This window comes from Neofelis nebulosa, chromosome 12 (genome assembly GCF_028018385.1).
Source record: "Neofelis nebulosa isolate mNeoNeb1 chromosome 12, mNeoNeb1.pri, whole genome shotgun sequence".
Taxonomy (NCBI): Eukaryota; Metazoa; Chordata; class Mammalia; order Carnivora; family Felidae; genus Neofelis; species Neofelis nebulosa.
The window spans coordinates 20517096-20540529 of record NC_080793.1 but is presented as its reverse complement, the minus strand read 5'-3'; the positions used below and the strand labels follow the sequence as shown (position 1 = coordinate 20540529).

The window sequence follows — 23434 nt, the reverse complement described above, 5'->3', positions numbered from 1 at the left end:
GGGGTCTGGGGCTGGAGCAGGCTCTGACCGTGCCCTCTCCTGCCTCTGCCCCCACCCCCACCCCCCCGCAGATGTGGACGTCCTCCAGCGGCTTGGCCTCAGCTGGACAAAGGCAGGGGGTGGCCGGAGCCCCCCGCCCCCGGGGGTCATTCCATTCCAATCAGGCTTCATCTTCACGCAGCGGACCCGGCTCCAGACCCCCACAGCCACCGTCATTCCCGCCTCCCTGGGCACAGAGCTGGCTCTGGTGCTGAGCCTCTGCTCCCACCGGGTGAACCATGCCTTCCTCTTCGCCGTCCGCAGCCGGAAACACAAGCTGCAGCTGGGCCTGCAGTTTCTCCCCGGCAAGACGGTCCTCCACCTGGGGCCCCGGCGCTCGGTGGCCTTTGACCTCGACGTGCATGACGGGCGCTGGCATCACCTAGCTCTGGAGCTCCGCGGCCGCACCGTCACCCTGGTGACGGCCTGCGGGCAGCACCGGGTGCCTGTCCCGCTGCCTTTCCACAAGGACCCAGCACTCGACCCCGAGGGCTCCTTCCTCTTTGGGAAGATGAACCCACACGCGGTCCAGTTTGAAGGTGCCCTGTGCCAGTTCAGTATCTACCCTGTGACGCAGGTCGCTCGCAATTACTGTACCCACCTGAGAAAGCAGTGTGGACAGGCCGACACATACCGGCCCCAGCTGGGACCCCTCCTTCCCCGAGACCCTGGCACAACCTTCAGCTTCCAGACCGACCTTGCCCTGCGAGGCCTGGAGAACCTGACCACTGCCGCACCAGCCCTGGGGTTGCGGCCAGCAAGCAGGGATCCCAGGGGGACTGTGGTGCCTGCCACACCCACCAAGCCCCTAAGGACTAGCATCACAGACCCTCACCAGCGTGCTGCAGCCAGGGGCCCAGCACGGACCCCGCTGCCACCTGCCAAGCTGTCAGCCAGTGAAGTGCTTCCTCCCGTGCCCCCAGCCTCTCGTGCCGCCTCCACCACACCTGTCCAGCCATTGCAGAAGAGCACGGCCACCGGGAGCCCCAGACGTCATCCGGCTAGGCCTTCAGCCACTCCTCCTTCCACAGGCCCTGTCAAAAACCCCCGCCCCACGCAGAAGGCAGCTCGGCCTTCCTTCACAAAGTCAGCCCCCCCCACCAAGAAGCCTGTGCCATCCACTTCCCACCCACTTCCTGCCAAAGCCTCCCGACCCTCCGTGAGGCCGATCCAGAGGACCCCTGTAACGCCCAGACCTCCGCTACCCGGCGCTTGGCCCCTACTTCTGGCCACTGGATCCTCCAAAACGCCTTTCTCCCCAGTGGGCCAGAATGAGGCCAAGATGAGCCGTCATGCCAGTGAGCCAGCCACTGCCCACACCAGCACCCTCAGACAACCTCAACCCACTGTTCTGTCCCTGTCACCTGTCCCCCGTCCTGACTCTACCGGGACCACTCCACCACCAGCCACATCGTTGCCGCCCACCCTTGCTCCTGGCTCAGGCCCCACCAGAACCAAGAAACCCTCTGGATCAGAAGCCACAAGGAAAGCCAGACCCAAGAGCAACCCCTGGAAGCCCGTCCCCCTCAGACCTGGGAAGGCAGCCAGGGATGTCCCGTTGAATGATCCGACAAACCGGCCCAGCCCCAGACAGTCCCGGCCCAGCCAGCCTACCACCTCGGCCCTGGCATTTGCCCCAGCGCGATTCCTGTCCTCCAGTCCCTGGCCTACAAGTCACAGCTATTCGTTCTTCCACCTGGCGGGACCCACGCCTTTCCCATTGCTGATGGGACCTCCAGGGCCCAAGGGAGACTGCGGTTTGCCGGTAAGACTGGGAGGGGTGTGCATGTCGTTCGGAGCTCAAGTGGGTGGCAGGGGGCGGTTAGGGCGAGTGGCTACTCCCGGCAAGGGCTGACCAGGAGAAGCAACGTCGAGCCGGGAGGTGGTCATCGGCAGACTCTCAACTCGAACGCGAGTCCCCTGCTCGTCTACCTCTGCTGTGCTCCTGATTGATTACATATCCTGCTGGTGATTCATGATCCACCGGGGCAGACTTGGGTTTGGTGGCCACCACCAGGTAAAGAGCCCCCCTGGGCTTTGCTTGGCTCAGGCCCCAGGTCATTCTTTGCTAACCCAGCTGTCAAGGTCAAGTGGCTTAAGGAAAACCACTAACCGACTAGCCCCCAGGTCACACGCTCTCCGAAGTTCAGCTGTCCCGACTCCTAGAGCAGAGCTCCTCCAGCCCACCAGCTTGTCTGGGCGTTTTGGACAAAGGTCGCACACGGGTAGTCCTGAATGTGTTTTGTTTGGCACATGCAGCATTGTTTAAAAATATTTAACGAGTTACTAACATTTTAAAAATGTGAGAGATTTCTTATAAAAGACCTGACGACTGGCTTCTCCTGGAAGGGGGAGAGACGCAGTGGCCCATGGGCTGTGGCTCCGTGAGAGCTGCCCCTTTCGATAGGACAGGCCTGCTCCTGTGTGCCCCCGTCCCCATGTCTCCCGATCAGGTCTTCCAACCCAGTCCTTTCCCCTGTTTCTTTCACCTGCCTGGATCCTATAGACGCTGGATTTGTGGCCCCTGTAGGCGAGTTTGGGGTGGGGAGGGGGAGGGTGGGCCTGAACAGTCAAGGAAAGGAGAAAGAACATTCCACGTGCAGGAGATGTTCTCAGGGCCAATGCCTGCAGCATGCCTGGGACTGTCTCCAGGGGCAACGACCTTTCTGCAGCTGGAGGCCAATTCCTCTGGGCGGGGAATGGTGGGATGGAGTTTCCAGAAAGCTCAGGCCTCAGCTCTGTTCTCCTGCCTTGGAGATGACCACTGTGTGGTTTCCTCCTTCCTAAGGCCGGGTTTCCCACCAGGCTCTAGTGTTTGAGGTTAGGCTCCCTACAATGTGGAGACAGTGGCAGATGCTGGGAATTCCCAGGCCTTACAAACACACTTAATGAGTTTTAATAATGATTAGGAATAATATTTATTCAGCCTGTCTCCAAGGGGACTGAGAGTGCGATTTTATTATAACCATATTGTAGAACTTATGGAAATTGTATGCATTGCTTTGCAATTATGTCAACGCTCTGCTTAAGTCCTGTGCTCTGAAATTGTCAGGGCAGGAAGTTGGGAGCCAAGAAAAGAAGGGGGGACCCCTTTTCAGCCCTTCGGGCTGCTCAGCCTGACTCAGGCACCAGGTGCCTTTGAGGCCTGATAGTTCAGCTTCCCAAGCTGTGGGGGTACTCGGTTCACTGGCCACGAGGTCAAACGGGGGTGAATTGTCCCCCTCTGAGAGAGGGTGTGAGGCTCAGGGTCTCCACTCCATCCAGTGGAGAAGGCCAACCCTGTCTCCAAGGCCATGTGTGGTGTAGAGAAAGGACAGCCGTGTCCAAGCCTACACTGGAGCAGGGAATAGTTTTTTAGGGTGCAGAATCTGCATACATTCCCCCGGGGTTTGGTGATGTGGATCCGCAGGGGTGAGGCCTCATTCCAGATCTCCTGGAGCTTCCCCGCGATCAAAGAATGTGTGTCCTGAGTGTCCACACTGAGACTCTAAGGCTTAGGGCCAGGAGGCTGGGGGGCTTCAAAGATATGTCAGGCCCTGTCCTTGGCCTCAAAGGAAGATCTCACTGTCTGAACAAATCTTCTGTTTCTATACTCACCAAATGTGTGAGTTACGTGAGTGGCATCTTCCTTTAGGACCTCCTAGGAACTGGTTCAGGAGGGCGGGACGTGTATGCGAATCCCTGCTCGCCTCCTGCCGCGCCCTATCCCAGAATCCCACCCTTCCTCCGCTTGGAACCTAGCCTCACCCCAATAGGAGCCACGAAGCTTCGAGAAGCTTTGTCCAGCCCCCTGTGCGGCAGGTGGCAAACCGGTCATTTATATGTCACCGGATACCAGCATTATATAACTGAAGGGGCATCTTTGAGCAGCAGTGGTAACAACTTCTTTTCCTGTCCTCTCTTGTCTGCCTCCAACCCCCATATACATTCAGAAGCTGTGCTGCCCTGGGCAGGGGGCTTAATTGTCCCCATACTGGGGACATGCAGACCTGGGTTCAAATTCTGACTCCGCCCCTTACTAGCTCTGATCCACACTAAGTCTTGATTTCCGCAGAACGTAGGTTAAGAATAGCTCCCATCTCCTGTGAGGAAGCAAGTTGGGTGATCTCCAAGGCCCCTTGGAGATCTGTTTTTGCTGGGTGACTTTGGGGAACTTCTCTCCTCTCCCTAGGGCTGTCTCCCCTCCATGACAGCTTCGGAAGAACTCCCTTCTTAGAAATAAGTGGCTGTGAGAACTTCAAGGGCCAGAGAGGGGTGGCCGGGTCTGCCTGGTTCTGCGTGGTTCTGGAGGGGCATGAGCCACACTGGTGGAGGCGGAGACTGCTCTGGGCCCCGGGCCTGCCAACAGTTGTAGCCACTGAGTGAGGGAGCTCTGTGGGAGCCCCAGCAGCGGGGGGAGCATGGAAAAGCTGAGCTGGGCTCCGGGTGAGTAGGGGCGGGGAGGCTGCGGTTCACAGAGACTGCACAGAAGCTGCACAGAAGCCCCACGCCTGGGAGGAGGCGAGTCAAGGCCTTATTTATTCATGATCAGGCTGCTGGCATTTGCACTGGCTTGCACTTTTTTGCAAGCGTCACCTCAGGGAGACCCGGATGAGGGCCTGGCCCGCAGCAGATGCTCCATGACTATCTGTAAAATGAAGGGATGTGATCTTTATGGGAAAAAAAGGTTGTCCCGACTCCCAGGCCGGGCTCCTTGAAGTTACACAGATCTCTGCTGCTGGTGGATCAGGAGGCCACATGGAGGAAGGCACAGAGCACAGACTTTGGATCTGGAGCGACCTGGGTTTGAACCACTGCCTTACCCAGCTATCCTTTCCTTCTTTCAACAAATGTTGATTGAGTGCCTCCTAGGTGCCAGCTGCTGTGTGACCTTCGGCAAGTCACTTAACCTCTCTGAGCCTCAGTTTCTGCCTCTGCAAAATGGGGACATGGTGCTACCTACCTTTCCAGAGTTGTTGTGTGGATTGAGATGAGGGATGTAAAGCCACCCAGCACCTAGCACCCGGTCCCAGCGGGTTGTCGTGGCTGTTCACTGACGTGCTGATGGCTGAGATGGGGGCATCGCTGCACCAAGGGAACCAGGGACGTCTGGACCCAGGAGGGCCTTCATACTGTTGGTGGTTAGAAATTGGGGCTAGATCTTGAGAAATTCACCCATTCCCCTAGTATCACGTAGAGCCCAGGAGAATGAGGGGTGTCTCACTTTCTCTTTGGCATTTTGCTCTTGAGCTCCTACTCTGTGCCAGGCTCTGTGCTAAGCAGTGTGCATGCCGTGTCCTGCAGCTCCAGGTGGGGAGCAGGTAATTGAGGAGAGTTCAAGGAAGGGGCTACTGACAGAGGTGTGGGCGGCATCAGAGGAACCCACAGGGGCTGGCGAAGCACACAGGTCTAGCCTGAAGGTGCCAGGGGAGGGGAAGTGTAACCAGAACCCGGTGAAAGTTCCAATGTGAACAGCGGTCTCCAGTCCCCACGGGAGCAGGGAGAGAAATAGCCGAGCCGACTCACTCTTCCTACTTCTCAGTCTCTTGCTGGGGCTTCCCGTTGGCCAGACCCAGCCAAAGGCACAGAGCAAGAAAGCCTAAGGGTGCAGCCTGTGAAAGCCAGCTTCCTGGGGCACACAGATCTGGGGAGCAAGTGGAGAGTAACCAGCACCCACATACGTTGTATGTTGGAAGATGGGTGTTATATCCCCATTTTACAGCTGGACAAACTGAGGCCCGGAGGCACGGCACAGAGCCACACTGAGAACCCCCGGCCCGGAAGGCCCTTCCCTCGGACGGAGACTGGGGGAAAAGGCTCAGAGCCCTGAGCGCTGTTCCTGGGAATAACGGTGCGCTCAGATGGCCGGAAATGGGAGGCCCCTTTGAGGTCCCCTGCCTCTCCCTGTCCGGCTACAGGCACTGAGTAGAGGCGCAGAGACTGAAGAGTCCTCACGCAGAGTCACCAGCAGTTAGCAGCACACGAGAGACCGGACTCGGGTCTCCCAGATCCTCGGCCTCTGGAGCCTCTCTGCTCGCTGCCAGGGGCCCTGCCAGCCAGGGCGGACTTCTTTCTGCAAGGCTTGGCAGGAGGGTGGTTGCAGCTGGACATCAGAGTGGACTTGTTCCGTGGGATGGGGTTCCCCTAGGTCTGGCTGTTGGAGGCCACGACCCTCAGGGGAAGCCCAGAGCGGCTGCTTGTTTGTTTCCATGGCTCTGTCTGTGAGAGCCCCCAAGCCCAGGCCTCGCTCACCTCCCCCAGGCAGGCCTGTGGCCCCCGCTCCCCTCCCCCTCGGCTCTGGGCCCTCTCAGAGGCCCCGTTGTTTGCGGCGTGGAGTGGAAAATCCCACCCCGGCCCTCGTGAATCATCCCAGAGTCACCCGCTCAGGCTTCAGGCCCTGGAAAGAAATGGCAGCGTTTTTCCACTGCGTGGAGAACAGGCAGGGTCTCGGATCAGGCGAGAGGGGGCAGGGGGGAGCGCCCACCCTCGCTTGCCCACTAACAAACTAACAAAGTAAGTACTGAGCGGGGAAGGGTTAGGCCTGTGGCCGCGGCTGGGCCCGGGTTGGTAGAGGAGAGCCAGGCCAGGCCCGTGGCCGGGGGCTGGGCTGCCATGACACGGAGCCGGGCTGTGGACTGACATCACCAGGCTGGGCCGTGGGTCCCAACTGGCACTTAGAGTCTGCTCTGCAGATGTGTGGGTGAGGTCAGACTCCCAGCCTGGATGCCCCTGTTTCTGGGGCAGAAGAAATGCCAAGAGGGAGTGTCCGGGCCTCCACAGCAGCGGTCCTACCAGGGTCCCTGAGGGAGAATCTCCCTCCCTGGAGCCCTGCACGAGCCCTGCCTCGCTGGGCCTTGACCTTCTTCTCTGTGAGATGGGCATGGTCTCCTCCTTTCCTCTCCTGCCAGATAACTGGAGAAGGAAGTCACCACCACCCTGCAACTCAGGAAGTACCCCATGCTGGGAAGGTTCTAGGATGCTCATTCCACGGCTGTCCATAGAGGGGCAAGCCCTTACCCAAGTTTGCCCACCTAGTCAGATATACCGAGCCGAGATTCTCTGCGTGGAAGCTCCCAGGAGAGGAGAACAGAGCCAATGTCCTGGGCTGAGTCCCTGTTCTGCCTGTTAGCTGTGTGGCCTTGGGCAAGCATTTTGCCACCCCGAGGCTCTTTTTTGGTGTCTCATCTATGAAGAGGGCTCTGCAGTGATAAGGATGCCTGTAGCAGTGTTTCACTGAGCCCCTGCATTTCCCTTTAATTCTGGGTCACCTGGAAGAACAGGGCCAAGCAGGGCCTTCTGGAAAGGGAAATCTTTGCTCTTCCTGAAAAACAGATGCCAAGGAGGGTGGTTTAAAATTCGGAGTTGGAGAGCATCCAGCAGCTCGCTTAACAGAAACAACAGCTAACTTTTTGGGCTTTAGCTGTGTGCCAGGCACCAGGATTAGCACTTTTTATAGATTATCTGTCAGCAAGGTGCCGTCATATCCTCATTTTACACTTAAAAGAATGAAGGCTTGGAGAATGGAAGTAGGGTGCCCTGAAAGCCACACAGCTCGTAAGCAGGGGTGCCTGGTGTGAACCCAGGTCCCCAGTCTTACAACGTTCTCTACTGTTCCCCTGGCGCAGGTGGCTGGGGCGGGGAGGGGGGGGAGCAGTGGGCGGGGTTGTGGAGCGGAGCCTGGCCCTGAAATCCCAAACCTGTAGAACTACATAGAAGGGCTCTGGATGGAAGGAAGACAAGGAAGATGGCTGCCAATTTGGCCAGAAGTCCCGGGAGGCTCCGAGGTGTCCGGGACTTGCCTGAGGCCACGCAGCCACCCGCTCCTCCCTCCACCCGGGGCTCTTTCCAGTGCCTCTGGGGCCTTGGTGCCCATATCTGCCTGTCTGGATCTCTCTTCTGATTTTTATTCATGGACGAGCAAGCACGTGGCGTTCACAGGCCAGAACTGTGAACCGAGCCTGCCCAGCGTGAGATCTGGATTAATTACCAGCCAAACCGTACTGGGTTTTCAACGCTGATTTTAACTCCGGGCAGGAAACCTGGAATCTCGTTGATGGTTATTTGAAACAAATGAATTCCCCAGGCCTCACACATCCTCGAAAGCCAGGCGTCCTTCGAAGGTTCTGTGTTCAGTTCTTCACATCAGGCACTCAGTTAATCCTCATTTATCCCTTCAGGGTAGACAGAGCCGTAGCTATTGAGCCCATGGTGAATGGGAGCAGGTGGAGACCTCAGGAGTCTCCAGCTAATAAGTAGCAAAACCAGGATTTGAACAAAGATCAGCCCTCTGTTTAGTAAGTCTGCTCAGCTGCCTTCTTTCTGTGCTATAGAGTTAGGCCTTTCTCTTGTGGGAAATAGGGAGCCACTGAATGTTGTTGAGCCACGGAGCGCCTTGGGAAGATGAACAAGCTGTGTAGAGAAGGACAGGAGTAGAGAGAGGGTGGAGGTAGAGAGACAAATGAGGGCATGGTCGCAGGTTCTCGGGGAGCAGTGATGAAGGCTGGACCAGGCTGTGACCACTGGAATAGAGAGAACGTTTCAGTGATGATTATATGCCAGTCACCGTGTTAAATGTTCACCATCTCTCATTTCATCCCTGTGACAATCCTATGAAGAGGCTCTTATTGCCCCCATTTTATAGGCCATAGGCTGGTTAAAGAACTTGCCCAAACCCAGCTGGTAAGGGGCAGCATGAGGTTTAAACGCAGGCCTGTCTGATGCAAAAGCCTTTGCCTATACTGTTTATGCTGCGCTGCCTCTCCATGGTGCAAAGAGGCTTTGTGTGACCTTGGACAAGTCCCTTCTCTGCTCTGGCTCTGCAGAGAACTTGGCTGAGCTCTGAGGTCCCTTGCTGTTTTATCTTATCAAACATTTAGCTGAACCCTAGGGGGAGAGAGAGAGAGAAATAGTTCCTCTGAGGAGACCGTGGTCTAACGGGAGTGATAGGCTTCTGAGCAGACAATTCCCCAAACAATATGAAGCCTTTACAATAGAGGGAAAGAGGGGACTTGACTCAACCTGGGGGAGGGATCAGGGAAGGCTTCCTGGAAGAGGTGACAGCCTGGATAAGTTAGCTAGGCAATAAAAGACAAAAACTTCAAAGACCTAGAAACAGCAGCTGCAAAGGCCTGAAAGCCTCAAAGAGCATGAGTTCCTTAGGTGAGGACCTCAGAGGACCCCTCTTCTCAGCCGCTGGGTTTCCATGCCCAGAGCTCTGGACAGGCTTGTTGAATGACTGCTTGAACTCATTCTCTGCTGCTACTTCGCACTGATGCCATCTTCTTGCTTTTTTCCTCAGGGTCCCCCTGGGCTGCCTGGGCTCCCTGGACCCCCTGGTGCACGGGGGCCTCGGGTAAGTGATCACACACTGTCCTTGGGAGCTCTGGTTGACTCCTTGGCCTGTATCCCACAACCCCCAAGTTCCAGCCTCGCTGTGTGTCCTCAGGCTGTTTCCCGTCCCACGTGAGGACCCATTTTCCATTTTGCCCATTGGAGTGTACTTAGGGCTCTTAGGGGGCACCGTGTGGACGGGCGTGGTGTGGGAGAGCAATGACCTCTTACAGGGTCTCAGTTGTTCATTGTGGGTATCACCCGTGGCAGCCTGGAGTAGAGAAGGGGTTTCTGCAGACCACACGTCCTGAGCTGATGGGTTTCAGCATCTGTCCAGGACAAAAGCTGGCTTGGGAGGACATGACCCTCACATCCATCTCTGCACCTCTGCAGGCACCTCTGCACCTCTGCAGGCACCTCTGCAGGGCCTGGGGTGGGGATACCGACATAGGAAAGGTCGGGGTGGGAGCTACCCATGCTGAGAGGTCTCATCAGAGGCTGGAGGATGGCTTGGCTGGGCTGCAGTGGCTGAGATGAGCTCGCCTGAGCCTTGGTGTGAAAAACCGCTCCTACGTGTCATACCTCCTATGTCACTTAATGCTGCCTTGTTTGAGCCCCTCTCCCCTAGGAGCCCCATGGGCCAGTACAATCGTTCTCCTTTTAGGGACGAGGAAACTGAGCATGTAGGAAATGGAAGAGCCCAGGATGGGAGCCCAGGCTCTTAACCATATGCTGGGATCCTTGGGGGTTTCTCTTGTTGAAAAATCTGTCCTTTTTCCAAGAGGGCTCAGACCCATGACGCCTGGCACCTGTGCCTAGGCTGAATCAGCCTTTCCCACGCTGGGTGCCTGGCAAGGCTCTGGCAGAGACAGCTGCCTGGGGCATATTTTTAGCTCTGAACCCAGCGGATGGTTCTGGTTATGCAATTACTCGAGCCCTAGTTCCCTCCAGACCTGGCCCTGTGCTCTCTGGGCCCAGGGCTCTGGAATCTGCTGTCTAAAGCAGCATTTCCTCCTGGCTCCAGAGTCTCCATGGAGCATCTACCCAGAGCTGGGGACCACAGAGGTACCAGGGATACTGCTGGCCACAGGGCCTTGCAGCCTGGGACCAGGAGGAGGCCCTCTGACTTAGCAGGCACCTTACCTATCCAAACCGCTCCTCTGCACCTTCGCTCGGGCTGTTCTCTCCACCTGGCCCCGGCGACCTGGAGTGCCCTTCTTTGCAAGCTCCTCCTCCATCCCCTGCAGAGATCCAACGCCACTACGTTTTCTGATGACTGTCCCCTTCTCGGAATTCCTGCAGCAATTTATCTGCCTTTCTGGATGGCACGGATCACTTCCGAAAAGCTCACAGAGACTGCTGAACTCTGTTGACCGAGCTACATATGCATGACCTCACCCTCCTAGTCATCCCAAGAAATAGGTTCCAATAAGTGTCCCCATTTTACATGTGAGGAAACTGACGCTCAGAAAAGTTGTTACTTTGGACAAAGTCAACCATAGGATAAATGCCAGAGCTAGGACTGAAGCCAGGCAGTGTGACCCCAGAGCCTATGATGGTAACGGTTTATTGCACTGATTTTTCTCTCTACTCAGTCGGGCCCTTGTGGGCCAGAGGCAGGCCCTGTTTTTCTCTTTCTTACACAATGCCTCTCAGAGTGCCCTGCATATAGCAGGTGCTGGCCAAATGTTTGCTGAAGAGTTCTAGGCCGAGAGTTAACACTTCACCCCAGAAGCTGTGTGATCTTAGGTAAATCTCTTCCCTTCTCTGGGCCTCAGTTTTCCCATCTCTAAAGCACGGGGTCCTTCCAGGATTTTCCAAGGCATTTCCTTAGAAAGGTATTTCCAAGGTTCCTCCCAGCTCTGAAATTCCATGAGTGAGTGAATGGCTCTCCTGACATCCTTCTTGGGCTCTCTGTGTGCTCCCCTCCCCATCATCCTGTTTCTAGACTGGAAATTCCATAGATCATAAAATTCCAGAGATAATAGAATGTGAAGATTAGACAACCCCAGCTCCTCTCTCCACAGATGGTGGCTCTGGGGCTCAGGGAGGGGCAAGGCCTTACCTGAGGTCATCCAAAGCTCAGTGGCATGCCCCTTCCCACCTCCGCCTACTCCCCCGGCCCGTGGAAGGATGTTGGGGAATCCCTGGGCCCTCCCCACACCCGGCTTTCTGGGCTGCGGCATTTATAGAATTGGTCTGCTTGGCTCCCAGTCAACTATGTGCTGCTTCGTTTCGCTGCAAGGCAGTGGCTGGAGAGGGGAGGAGAGGTGGGGGCGGGGAAGCAGGAAGAAGCCCCCACCTTCATAAACTGCAGATGGGGTAGCCGAGTGCTCCAGGCCACCGTCTTTGGGGTAGCTGGGGGGCATAACTGGGGAGAAGTGGCCACTGTTGGCCTCCCACAGCCCATGCCTGGTTCTGGAGTGCTGGTCGGGGGCCCCTCCTGAAACGCCTTTACGCAACTTAGGCCCAATTCAGGCTGAGCCCTGAGGTTAGACCCCAGAAGCCTGGGCAGGGGTGAACATCTGAGGTCCTCCACGTTCCTTGGAGACCACTGGGCCCTAGTTACTCATAGGACTTTTGGGGAGAGCAAGGCTGGGGAGGGGGAGGGCTGCTCACAGCTAGTTCCAGGTCCTGACACTGCCGGGTCACATCCATATGCCAGGAGGCGGTGCTCGGGGGCATGCTTGCGAGGGCTGGAGAGCTGCTTCGTTTAGAGAGAGCGTCGCCCGTGACACCGTATCAATTCCTCAGGCTGAGTGAACTTCTGAACACTGTTCCTTCTCAACGTGTTCAGAGAAGGGGAGGGTCCCCGTTCAGGCGTCGAGGAAGAGGGAGGTGCCGTGGTTGGAATGTGACAGGCTGCAGCTGGAAAGTTGGCCTCCGAGAGGGAGGAAGGAAGCAAGTTCATACAGAGCTAGCCAGATGAGTCAAGAGGGGCCAGGGACAAGGGCAGTGTGTCTAGAAGCCGGTGTGGTGGGGCACCACTGGGCCTCTCGAGGTGCCTCTCCCCACCCCCCTGCCCCCAGATTATTCCTGCTAGACAGAGACTCTCGGGAATTACCTGACTCTTAGGGCTCTGTTTCTATTACTGGCTGCAAGACTCTAACCCAGGGCCCTTGCTGGAGAAAGTAGACATAACAGGTTCCAGCTGTTATATGGGATTCAGATATGACCTGGGAAAATCCAGTGCCATGAATAAGCCTTAGACCTGAAGCCAGCCTGGCTCGGCCATCGCTCTGCTGTGTGACTTGGCCAAGACTCTCTGACTCTCTGGGCCTGGTCTTCCTAGCTGCTCCAAGGCCCCCAGAGGACCCGTAAGCTCAGAGCGTGTAGGAATCTAAGGGAGAGCTCTCTGGCTGGGCTGTGGCTCCGGAGGGATGCACCTTTGCTCGGGAAATGCCACATACTCCCTTCACTGAGTTCTCTACTCCAAAGGCTCACACAACAGCACGGTTGGAGCCGAAAGGGAGCAGTTCGTTTAGGCAGAAGTCCTAGAAGATCCCCGGGAGGAAGTAGCATTTGAGCCAGGCCTTGAAGAATGGGGTAGGTGTCAGCTGGGGATGGATGGGAAACGCATGCCAGGTGATGGGAACAGCACAGGCAAACGTGATGAGGCATGGGGGAGGGAAGCAAATAGAGAAACGGGTTTTGAGCCCGGGAAGCCAGCCTGGGAAGGGCTGCGGGGCCAGGTGGAGAGAAGGGGGAGGCGGCAAAACTCCGAGGTTGAGCGCTTGAGCTCTGAAGCCGGACATCTGAGGTTGAGCTCTGGCCCTGCCTCTTAGCGGCTGAGTGACCTGAGAAAGTTCTAAACCTCTCTGAGCACCGTCTTCAAAATAGGAATAATGATAGCTTCTACCTCACAGGTTAGTAGAGTAAAACGAGGTGATGCATGGAAAGTGTTTAGTGCAGGGGCAGGCACTGAGGGGGCCCTCTCTAAGAGTAGACTGCCATGATAGTCCGCTGAGGCTTGGCTCGGTGAGAAGACCCAGAAGGGTAGGGGGAATGTGCCGGGCATTGCTGTGGGAGGTGCGTGACACCCATTTTTCTCTCACTTCTTTGTTTCTTTCCCCTTTCAGGGTCCTCCTGGGCCTTATGGAAACCCAGGCCTCCCCGGCCCTCCTGGAGCCAAAGTGAGTGTTTGCAGTGGGGTCTGCAGGTCGGGCCAGGGAGTGGGTGCTGGGGTTGGGGCCACGTTTGGGGTGCTTCTTAGGGGCTCCTGGTGGGAGGGCCTCAGTGCCACAGGCAGTCCCGGAGCGCCTCCCAAGTGCCAGGATGGTGACACAGTGGGGACTTGGGAGTAGAGCTTCTGGCTGGGGGTGGGGGGGCTAGGGAGAAGAGGACAGCTGCCACCTACAGTCCTCAAAGGAGAGCAGGAAGAAGGGCCATTTGCTGCTTAATAGGGCAGACCTGGAATGTCGGACTAGGGATATAAGTTTTATGGGTTGTAAGACTTACCCTGTCCGTCTTTCAAGCTGGGGAGGGACATGGTCGTGTTTGAGGACGATCAGTGTCGTATGGACGTTGACTGGAGGAGGGGACCAGAGCAGAGGCAGGGAGACCTGGGGTGGTACAGGGGAGGGATGAGGCTAGCCCAGCCAGCCTAGGGATGTGTGAGGAGGGGAAGCGGCTGCAGTCACGATGTGGTGGGGAGGTAGAGACGATGGGGCCATAGGCGGCAGAGAAGAGACCAGTGACTCCCAGGGGGTAACCCGGGGGACCAGACCCGGGAACCCAATGAGGATGTCATTTGGGACCCTGGAGCCCCGCCAGGTGGAGACCATTTGTAGACAGACCTTTTGAAACTCTGCAGAAGGCTGAGCCAGAGATAGAGCCTTGGGGGGGCGGGGGGTGGTGGCCACCTCCCCCAGGGAACGTTTCTGGAATGCTCCAGTCCACTTTAAGATGAGCCCGCAGAGACCAGAGTGACCGGTACTCTGATGCCGGCTGGGAACTGCAGCCCCGCAGCTCCTCGGTCTATTCCTGCAGCTGCGGCAGTGAACAGGGCTGTCCGGGGCTGTGCTTGGAGTGAGCAGCCTGAGCACCAGAAGGTGTGCCAGGCCAGCAACATTTAGGTCATGGGGAGAAGTCTCCAGGAGTGGCCGGAGACACAGGAGGAGGGGAAGGAAATTGCAAGGTCAGGGAAGCCAAGAACGCAGAAACCGTGTGGAAAGAGTGTGAAGCAGGCTGGAAAGGCAGAGGGGCTCCCGGTCAGGACAGAGCCCGGCCCAGCCTGCCCTCCGAGGGTCACGAGAGTGGCCAGGCCCAAGGTGATTCTTTGCTAAGCCTGTCGTGCAGGTCGGGTGGCTTAAAGAAAGTTTTTATTGTCGGCAATAATCACCGTATATTGGACCTTACTGTGGGCGCTATGCATGCACTTTATGTAACTTGTCTTCATTGGATCCCCACAAAGACCTAAGGAGATGGGTGGAGATACCGTACCCATTTACAGATGGGGAAACCAAGGCTCAGGCACCTTATGCCAGTGTCTGGGAAATGGTAGCAGGTACCTGCTCCAGTGGGCCGGGCAGAACGAGGCAGCTCCCGTGGAGACTTCTGCTTTGCACAGGGCTCAGGTCTCCCAGGCCATGGGCTACATCGCAATGTCGAGGACCCACAGCTGTTCCAAATCACCGGGTCTGCTCAGGAACATGCTTTTCTTGGTCTGGCTGGGACCGTCCGGTCCTCCCCACTCCCTCCAGCTTCCAGATTGATCCCTGGCTTCTATGGGAGCAGAGGCTCCTTCTCCGGCCCATGCTGACCCCACACTGCAGGGCCTCAGCCCCAGGCCCACGGCAGCCCTGGTCTGGCCTGCAGCCCACTCCCTCTCATCCAGCCGATAGGTGTGCTGAGGCAGGAGGGGGCCCCTCGGCTGCTTCTCCCTCCATTTTGAGAAGCAGCCCTGGGTGCGGTGAGTGAGGCTCATACCTAGCAGGTGACTCTGCCTCCTGCCGCATAGAGCTGGGATGAATGGACTCAGGGTCTCCTGGACAGGATTCCAGCCTGCTTCTGCACGTAACAACTAAGGGTGTGGGTTCCAGAAAATACACTGGAATAAGAGGCTGCTTCTTCCATGAGTGCTTGCGTAAAACTCCAAGGGGGAGTCATGCCCTTTGCCTGCTACCTGGCCTGGAGCCCGGGGGTGAGCAGAGGTGGCCCCAGGACAGGCCAGTTGGGTGGGAGCCCCCAGTTCGCTGGGCTTGGATCCTGGGCTGCGCTTGATCTGTGGTGTGGCCAGGACAAGGTTAGAGCGGAGGCCCTCCCTGGGTGGAATTCCTGACTCAGCTGAAGACAATGCTATGGATCTGCACCAAGGGTGTGATTCTGGGGAGAGGGTCCTCACTGTGTTCCAGATCCCCCTTGGGCCTGGGAGGTGACCTGATGGGACCGTAGGGCCGGCCTCCCGCAGGCCCTGGGCCGGCTCCTCCTCTTCCACATGATGTTGGCTTCTAGAGCCGCCCCTGGGGCCACCCATCCATTCATCTTCCTTCAGTCAACAAACGTTTATTGAGCACCTACTATGTGCTCGATAATTGATAGAAAAATCAGGAAGGTCTGCCCAAGTGACAGGGAGCCTCCACTTTGTCTGGATGGGTCACTGTGCATACATTGTTTCAGTGGGTTGATGGAGCCCTCAGGAGCTGATGGTCTTGTAGGATGAAGACTGAGGGGTGGGAGAGTCAGGTGGATTGAGCAGAATCAAGAAAGGGAGGAAGAGCAAAGGAAGGACTTCATGCCTCTTGAGGTCACAAAGGGCCAAGGTGACTTTCCCGGGTTACTGGCAATGACCAGCAGGGGCAGGACTATATTTTGGATCCTTGGGTTTGCCCGCTGGAAGACACTTGTCAGGGCCGCTGCAAGCCAGAGCCAAGGTTCAGCCCAACCCGCCTGCCCTAGGCCCCAAGGCTTACCCATGCGCCCATATACCCATATACCCCATGCTCAAATCTACCAAGAAGACGGAGGGTCAACCCCCACATGGAGTCGAGATCAAGGGCTTTGGGAATGAGGCAGAGAGGCCAGCACCCTGGGAGGATGGCATTGGCTGACGTTTAGAGGCCCAGTGTTGAGTCATTGGATTGATTCGTGGAGCCAACCAACCCACAGTTGTTGCTGCAGGGAAGGGCAGTGATTAAGAGCACAGACTCTGGAGCCAGATGATCGAAGTTCACATCCCAGCTCTGTCCTCTCCTAGTTCTGTGACTCTGGGTACATGGTTTCTGCTTCCCGTGCCTCAGTTTCCTCCTCTATCAAATGGATGATAAGAGTAGCTGCCCCCTTGAGTTGTCATGAGGACTAACTGAGTCACTTAGAGCAGTGCTGGCCTGTGGCAATGCTACGGGAGGGTCAGCTGTCAGCACGTGCAAGGTGTTGGGCCAATGTTGGGGCAACAGCAAGTGCAGTCCCTGCCCTTGCGGAAACAAGCTAACCGCACTGGCAAATGCAGAATTATGCCATGATCAGGGTTCCACATGAGAAGCATGGGCTGCTCCGATGCCTAGCCCAGTGGGGATTGGTCTGGTCTGGGAGGTGAGGTGTGCCTTTCCGGAGGGCAGACGGGCTGAACTAAGGTCTGAGGTGCAGCGGGTGACAAGACACAGAGGCAGGGGGTGGCTGGGGAGGGCAGCAGGCCTGGTAGGCGGTGGTAAGACTTTGGGACTTTAGCCAGGGAGCAATAGGAATCCGTGAGCAGGGTTTTGGCAGAGGTGACATGATCAGATGAGGTCTCTAAAGGCCACTCGGGCAGCCTGAGAAGCAGGGCTGAGAAGCCGGTGGGGAGGTCTGGAGCTGGGGATGCTGATGGGCCGTGGTGCAGTCAGGTGGGATGCGGGGCCGGGCGCAGGTGAGGGGCTCTGGGCCAAAAGCAGGTGGGGCTCCAGCCATGAAGAAAACCAGAGCTGCCCATGCCAGAGGCTCAGGCCCCCGGCCCACTCTTCTGGGCACGTGGTCGCTCCATCCCTCATGTGGATTACCTAGGATTATTATGGGCCCTTGGGCACGAGGGGAGGAGAGGCGGGCAGGAAGGAGCAGACCCGGTGACCCAGGCAGCTGCTGGGGGAGCTGGCGGGAACCGGGGTGGAAGCAATCCTACAGGGTTCTCAGGCCCCAGCTCCCGCCTTTCCCCCTTCCTCTGATGATGGAGTTGGGCATGCTCAGTAAGGAAAATGTGGAATAGTCGAGAAAGTATTGAGAAGAAAGTAAGCTCCCTGCAATGGCCCTGCCCAGTGATAAGCGCTGAGTTCATTTTGAGCACTGGGCCAGGGACTGGCCGAGAGCTTCACATACTTTTTGGGCACGTGTTATTACCCCCGTTTTCCAGATGAAAAAACTAAGGTCCAGGTGGCTAAGTAACTTGCCCAGAGTCACATTTCTGAAAAGTGGCAGAGACGGGATTTGGACCCTCTACTGCCTAACTCCAAAGCCTGCATGTACTTTTAGCTACGAGGCAATTTTGCTCCACAGCTAGCTCTGTGTCCTTCCTTTGTGGATTAACGTATATTATGTATGTTAACATATACATATATAACACATACATTTTTTATTTACTTTAGTTTTTAATGTTTATTTATTTTTGAGAGAGAGAGGGAGACAGAGCGTGAGAGGGGTAGGAGCAGAGAGAGAGGGAGACACAGAATCTGAAGCAGGCTCCAGGCTCTAGGCTCTGAGCTGTCAGCACAGAACCCAACGCAGGGCTCAAACTCATGAACTGTGAGATCGTGAGCTGAGCTGAAGTCGGATGCTTAATTGACTAAGCCACCCGGGAGCCCCACATATATAACATATACTAATCAAACTGCATACATACGCACACAAAGATATAGATGTACATACACATACATGCACACATACATATAGGTGAATAATTTAAAATATGCCCTATACCCAAGAGCTTTATGTGTTCCACTGTTATTTTGCTAGCAATTGCCTTCTAGAAAGATTGAACCAATTCATGCTGCTGCTAGCATCAGAGGAGGGTATTTTAAAAAGATAATTTATTCTTGTTTTCACTTCACTTCATTGATCATTGAGAAGAATGTGTTTCTTACATCTGTTTTCCATTTGTATTTTATCATTTACAAAGTGGTTTATCTGGAGGGTTGGGATGCTGTCCTTTGTTATGGATTTGTAAAATTATTTCTATTTACATACTAAGATTAGGAAGGCTTCATCTACCTTACAAATATTTTCCAGTTTGGCAGCTTGCCTCTTCAGAGTATTCATGATGATATTCACAAAGAAAAGTTTTATCTATTTTTTTTGGACCAACAATCACAGCTCACACTTACTAGGAACTTATGTCAGATAGTTGGAGAGGGTTCCAGCCGTATGTAAAATTTATTGTTCTTTATTATTAAAAAAAAAATTTTTTTAATGTTTATTTATTTCTGAGACAGAGAGAGAGCATGAGTCAGGGAGGGGCAGAGAGAGAGGGAGACACAGAATCAGAAGGAGCCTCCAGGCTCTGAGCTGTCAGCACAGAGCCTGATGTAGGGCTCGAACTCACAGACGGCGAGATCACGACCTGAGCCGAAGTCGGACGCTCAACCGACTGAGCCACCCAGGCGCCCCATATTGTTCTTTACTTTTATACGCAGACATTTCTTTCCTACCACATGAGCAGATAGGTATTCATTTATATTCCTAGTCATTTCATAGTATCATTTGTATCTTTAAAAAAATTTTAAACCATCTGGTATTAATCTTCATGGGGGGCTGGTATGAAGTGGGGTTGTAACTTTATTCCCCCCCCCCCAGTATTAACCATTTATTAATTAACCTTGACTCTACTGATTATTATATGACAGACCAGGGTCTATCCCTGGCCATTCAAGTATGTGTCATTGCTCTGCTTGTATATGTTTTGCTTAAATACTATTTTATGTGACATCTACAATCTTTACTCTATGTGCCTTCCTCCCTGTCTCCCCGTTCTTTGAAAATATTTCTGGCTATTTATTCTGTCAGATGAACTTTATGCTCATCTTAATCATTTCCTTAAAAAACACCCTGGGGGTTTTATTGGAATTGCGTTAAATGTGTCTATTAATTTGTGAGGAATTGACATCTTTAAAATATCATGTTTTCTTGTCTAAAACCATGACATGCCTTCTCATTTGGTTGCATTTTTTAACCATCTCTTAATAAACTATTATAGCTTTTATTGCATAAGACCTGCACAGCTCTGGTTTATGTGTAGAAATTCTGTATTTTTGTTGCTGCTATGAATGAAATATTTTCCCCATTCTATTTTCTAGCTGGCTGTCAGCTTTTGAATAGGACTGTTGACTTTTGTATTTTTGTCCTTTTTGTGTTTATTTTATAACCATGCCCTGTACTGAATAATCTTATTGATTCTAATAGTATTTCTGTTGGTTCTCCTGGATTTTTTAGACAGGCACTCATACCATTTGCAAAAAAGGGACATACTTTTGTCTCCTTTTCCTCAAAGGCGAGTTGTCTCATTTGTTTTTCTTGCCCTATTGCATTGGCCTGAACTTCTAAATGCATGATATCCACGTTATTTTTAGAGGAAGTCTGAGCCAACCTTAGCCCTAGAGTTGTCTCTTGGGATTCTAATCACTCATGTGCTCATTTGTGAAATATTTTATGATGCCTCCTCTGGGCCAGGCCCTGTGCTGGGTACTTGGATTAGAGATGACTTACACGGGGCATTTCTGGCCCAGAATTTCCCAGTCCTTCGTGATGTGTCCCTTCTTTGTGTCAGCCCCTCTCCTGACCTCAGCCACTCAGAGCCCTCTGTTCTCTCTACTTCCCAACCCTACCTGCAGAAAAGGAGCTCAACATAGTTACCACCCCCACTATATTTGTAGCATTTATGGGTGAGGATATACCTTTCCACCTGTCTTCTAGTTCTCAGAGGCTCTGTTAACTAGTCCAGATGGAGTACTATTCCCCACACAGAGAGGGAAAGGGGCTTGCCCAAGGTCACACAGGCTTGTTGGCTGGAGAGCTGGGTTGGCAACAAGGCTCTCATCCTCACCAATAGCTAAGCAATTAATTAGACTTTATAGATTCCTTCTATTTCTCACTGGGGAATCTGCATGAGTCTGGCTGGGAAGCCATAGTCTTCTCCATCCCAGAAGTCACACATGCACCTGACTAGGGATGCCTCGAGCATCCCTGCAGCTAAAACTTCATCTGCCTCCCTCCTTGTCTCCCTCCAGCCTGAGCTTAGCTGGAACTCCCTTTAGGAATTTCCTGTCAGTCTGGGTCAAGTTCTCCGTGACTTCCTCCTGTACTCCACTTAGCACTGGGTTGTAGTGTTTTCATCTGCAGTGAAGTGAAATGTAAAGAGCTTGGGCTCAAGAACCAGACTTCCTGAGTCTAAATCCCATCTACAAATTGTCTGACTTTGGACAAGTCACTATCCTCTGTGCCTTAGTTTCCTCATCTGTGAAATGGGGATGGTGATCGTTGCTACCTCACAGATTTATGTGTCCGGGGCTCAGAAGAGCTCCCAGAAAATGCTCGTGCCTGTAATGATAACAGGCACTCTTTATCATTACTCGTCTCTGGTTTCTCCCTCGAGAGTCCCCCATGGACATGAACTGGGTCTTGTTCCCCACTGCGGTTTTCCCTGTCTTTACCCCAAGACTTGGCTCAGAGTAGGTGTTCAGTATGTATCTATATTTGTAGCTATTGTACTGGGGCAAGGATTATGTCCCAAGCACTGCGCCAGCTGCTCATAATGCAGAGAGAAATCTATACAATGGCCCAGGTGAGGAACCCGGACAAGGGAGCAGGTCTGTCACCTCGTGGGGTCTCAGTTCCGCCTTTTATGAAGTGACAGAACAGGATACACGAAGACCCACCCCTGACTGCATTTCAAGCCCAGCTCCTCTCCCAGCTACAGACTGAGGTGGGCAAGGGCGGGGTGGGGGAAGCTGCTGTCCTTTTTTGGCCATTGGAATCCTTGGTAGTCCTGAGCCTGGCCTTGCACTTGCACCATGGACATAAAAGGCATCGGAGCAGGGCTCATGAGGAGCCAAGGCTGGGAGACTGTGTGTGAGGGGTGGCCCGTGTGGGGTGGGGGATCCCGGAGGGTGGGCTCTGCAGAAGTGACCCGCAGGGACCCAGGTGGGCAGAGAGCTGGCGTTCCAACGGGAGGAGCCAGTCTCCCGCCTGGGGCAGCTGCCATTTGGTCAGAGGGAGTGCGGGAGAGTCATCCGGGCTTCTCATTCATAACCGAGTAAGTGAGTGCTTTGAAGTCAGACAGTCCAGGCGCTAGCTGAACCTGGGAAGACCTCGCCTCTTACCTGTGTGTCACCACAGGCTGTGACCCAGCCTCTCCGAACCTGTGTCTCGATCCTGAATTGCAGCAAGTGGGTGTTAAGAGGTCTAATGGACACAGTACCGGGCACGGAGTAGGTGTGCTGTGAATGACCTTCTCTTCCCTCTTTAAGGCTCTGTCCAGTTCAAATGTGGCAATGTCTTGTGGAGAGTGGCTGAGTCAGGATTTGGAAGGGCTGAGTTCTGATGAAGAAAGGAGCCAAGTGGGAATTAATTAAAGTTGGCCAAACCACCCCTCCCATGTGTCACATCCATTATCTCACTGGCTCCTTGCCAGGAAACCTAGGACGCTGGTGGATGTGTGTGTGTGTGTGTGTGTGTGTGTGTGAGCACCTGTGCGCGAGAGAGTGTGTATGCATATGCCTGTGCGCAGAAGCGTGCACGTATGTGCGTGCACCCATGTGCATGTCTGAGTGCGGGTGCATGTACCCTCCCGCACGTGTGTGTCTGTGTCTGTGTGTGCGTGTGTCCTGGGCAGCCCCCGTTTTAAGGCTCAGAGCAGTGAAGTGACTTGCCCGAGGGGCCTCTGGGATTCCGTGCCTTCGCCCCAGGACTTCTGACTCAGGGCCCAGCCTGGGGAGGGAGCGTGGGAGTGAGCGTGAGGGACAGGGATCAGGGGTTCTTGGAAGGTGACATCAGGGTGGACCGACTCTCCAAAGGACTGTTTTCTGAGTAATTTAGCCATGTTGGGCCAAAGGACCAGGCTGGCAGCCAGGAGCACTCTGCAGCCCTGTAAGAGATGCAGCTGGAGAACTCCACGGGCCCTTTCCCTCAGCCCCAGGCTCTTGGGAGCCAGGATCCTCACGATGGGGACGCTTCCGTATGCTAGACACAAAGGGTGCTTGTCTCTGACCGGGCACCCTCTGCTCACTGGCTTCTCCCCAGGTTACCATCTTTTCTAACTCATCGGGTCCCAGGACATCCCAGAACACAGACCTGGGAATGACGACTTCAGGGGTCTTAGCTCCGCCAGTGCCTCATCTTGGGGCCTCAGACAGTCCCTTTCCTTCTTCTAGCCTCAGTTTCCCCAAATGTATCAGGGAGTGACAGCGCTTCCCTCGCCCGCTTCCCCAGGCTATTGTGAGGATCTCATGAGATGAGGGCTTTGCAAACGGTAGAGGGCAAGGCACAGATGTAAGTGGGTGTTACTGCACCGACCCTTGGTAATTAGAGAATAGCGAGGTGAGTGTACTGGAAATTCAAGGAGAATCGGTGATGTGTCTTAGATGTGTCTCTCAGAAGCGGTCTGAGAGCTCAGGGGAACAAGCCCGGAGGCGGTCTTAGCAATACACACATGCAAGGACTTGGCACCCAGAGATCTACCGGTTGGTTGGGGAGGACACGTTCAGGCTGTGTCTTGAAGAATGTCTATGGCTTGGTGAATGAGGGTCGAGGACTGGCTTTCTAGGTGGGGGTAACTGCCTGAGCAATGACCGGGCAGCGGGGAAACACAGGGCATGGCTGAGGGTGGGCTGTGGTCTGGCGAGGAGAAGAGGGACCCTGTCTGTGGGTTTGGCTGCTGGAAAGAGAGCCAGGTCTGCAGAGGAGGGGTGGGAGCAGCTGACAGAAGATGTGGGACACACAAGGAGGAGTTTGGATGTGTCATCATGCAGTCAGTAGGGAGCTACGGAAGGTGTTAGCACAGGGAGGAATTGAACTGGAGAAGACCCCACTGGAGGTGTGTGAGCCGTGGTGGGGGGACGGATGGGAGGGCATTTTAGTAGGAGGCAAGGCTTTGAGCAGAGCTTGTGGGGAGCTGGCCTCTCTAGATGAC

General features: G+C 54.8%; 1 protein-coding gene across 7 annotated transcripts in view; it reads left to right on the top strand.

Annotated features, from left to right (window-relative positions):
- COL27A1 (collagen type XXVII alpha 1 chain) overlaps positions 1 to 23434 on the top strand; it is a 140577-nt gene that overhangs the window by 11804 nt on the left and 105339 nt on the right. For all 7 annotated transcript variants that reach the window (XM_058694403.1, XM_058694406.1, XM_058694405.1 and 4 more), the window contains exons 3-5: positions 72 to 1804; positions 9317 to 9370; positions 13428 to 13481. In XM_058694403.1, coding sequence (XP_058550386.1) covers positions 72 to 1804; positions 9317 to 9370; positions 13428 to 13481 — 1841 coding nt within the window. The remainder of the gene's footprint in view (positions 1 to 71; positions 1805 to 9316; positions 9371 to 13427; positions 13482 to 23434) is intronic.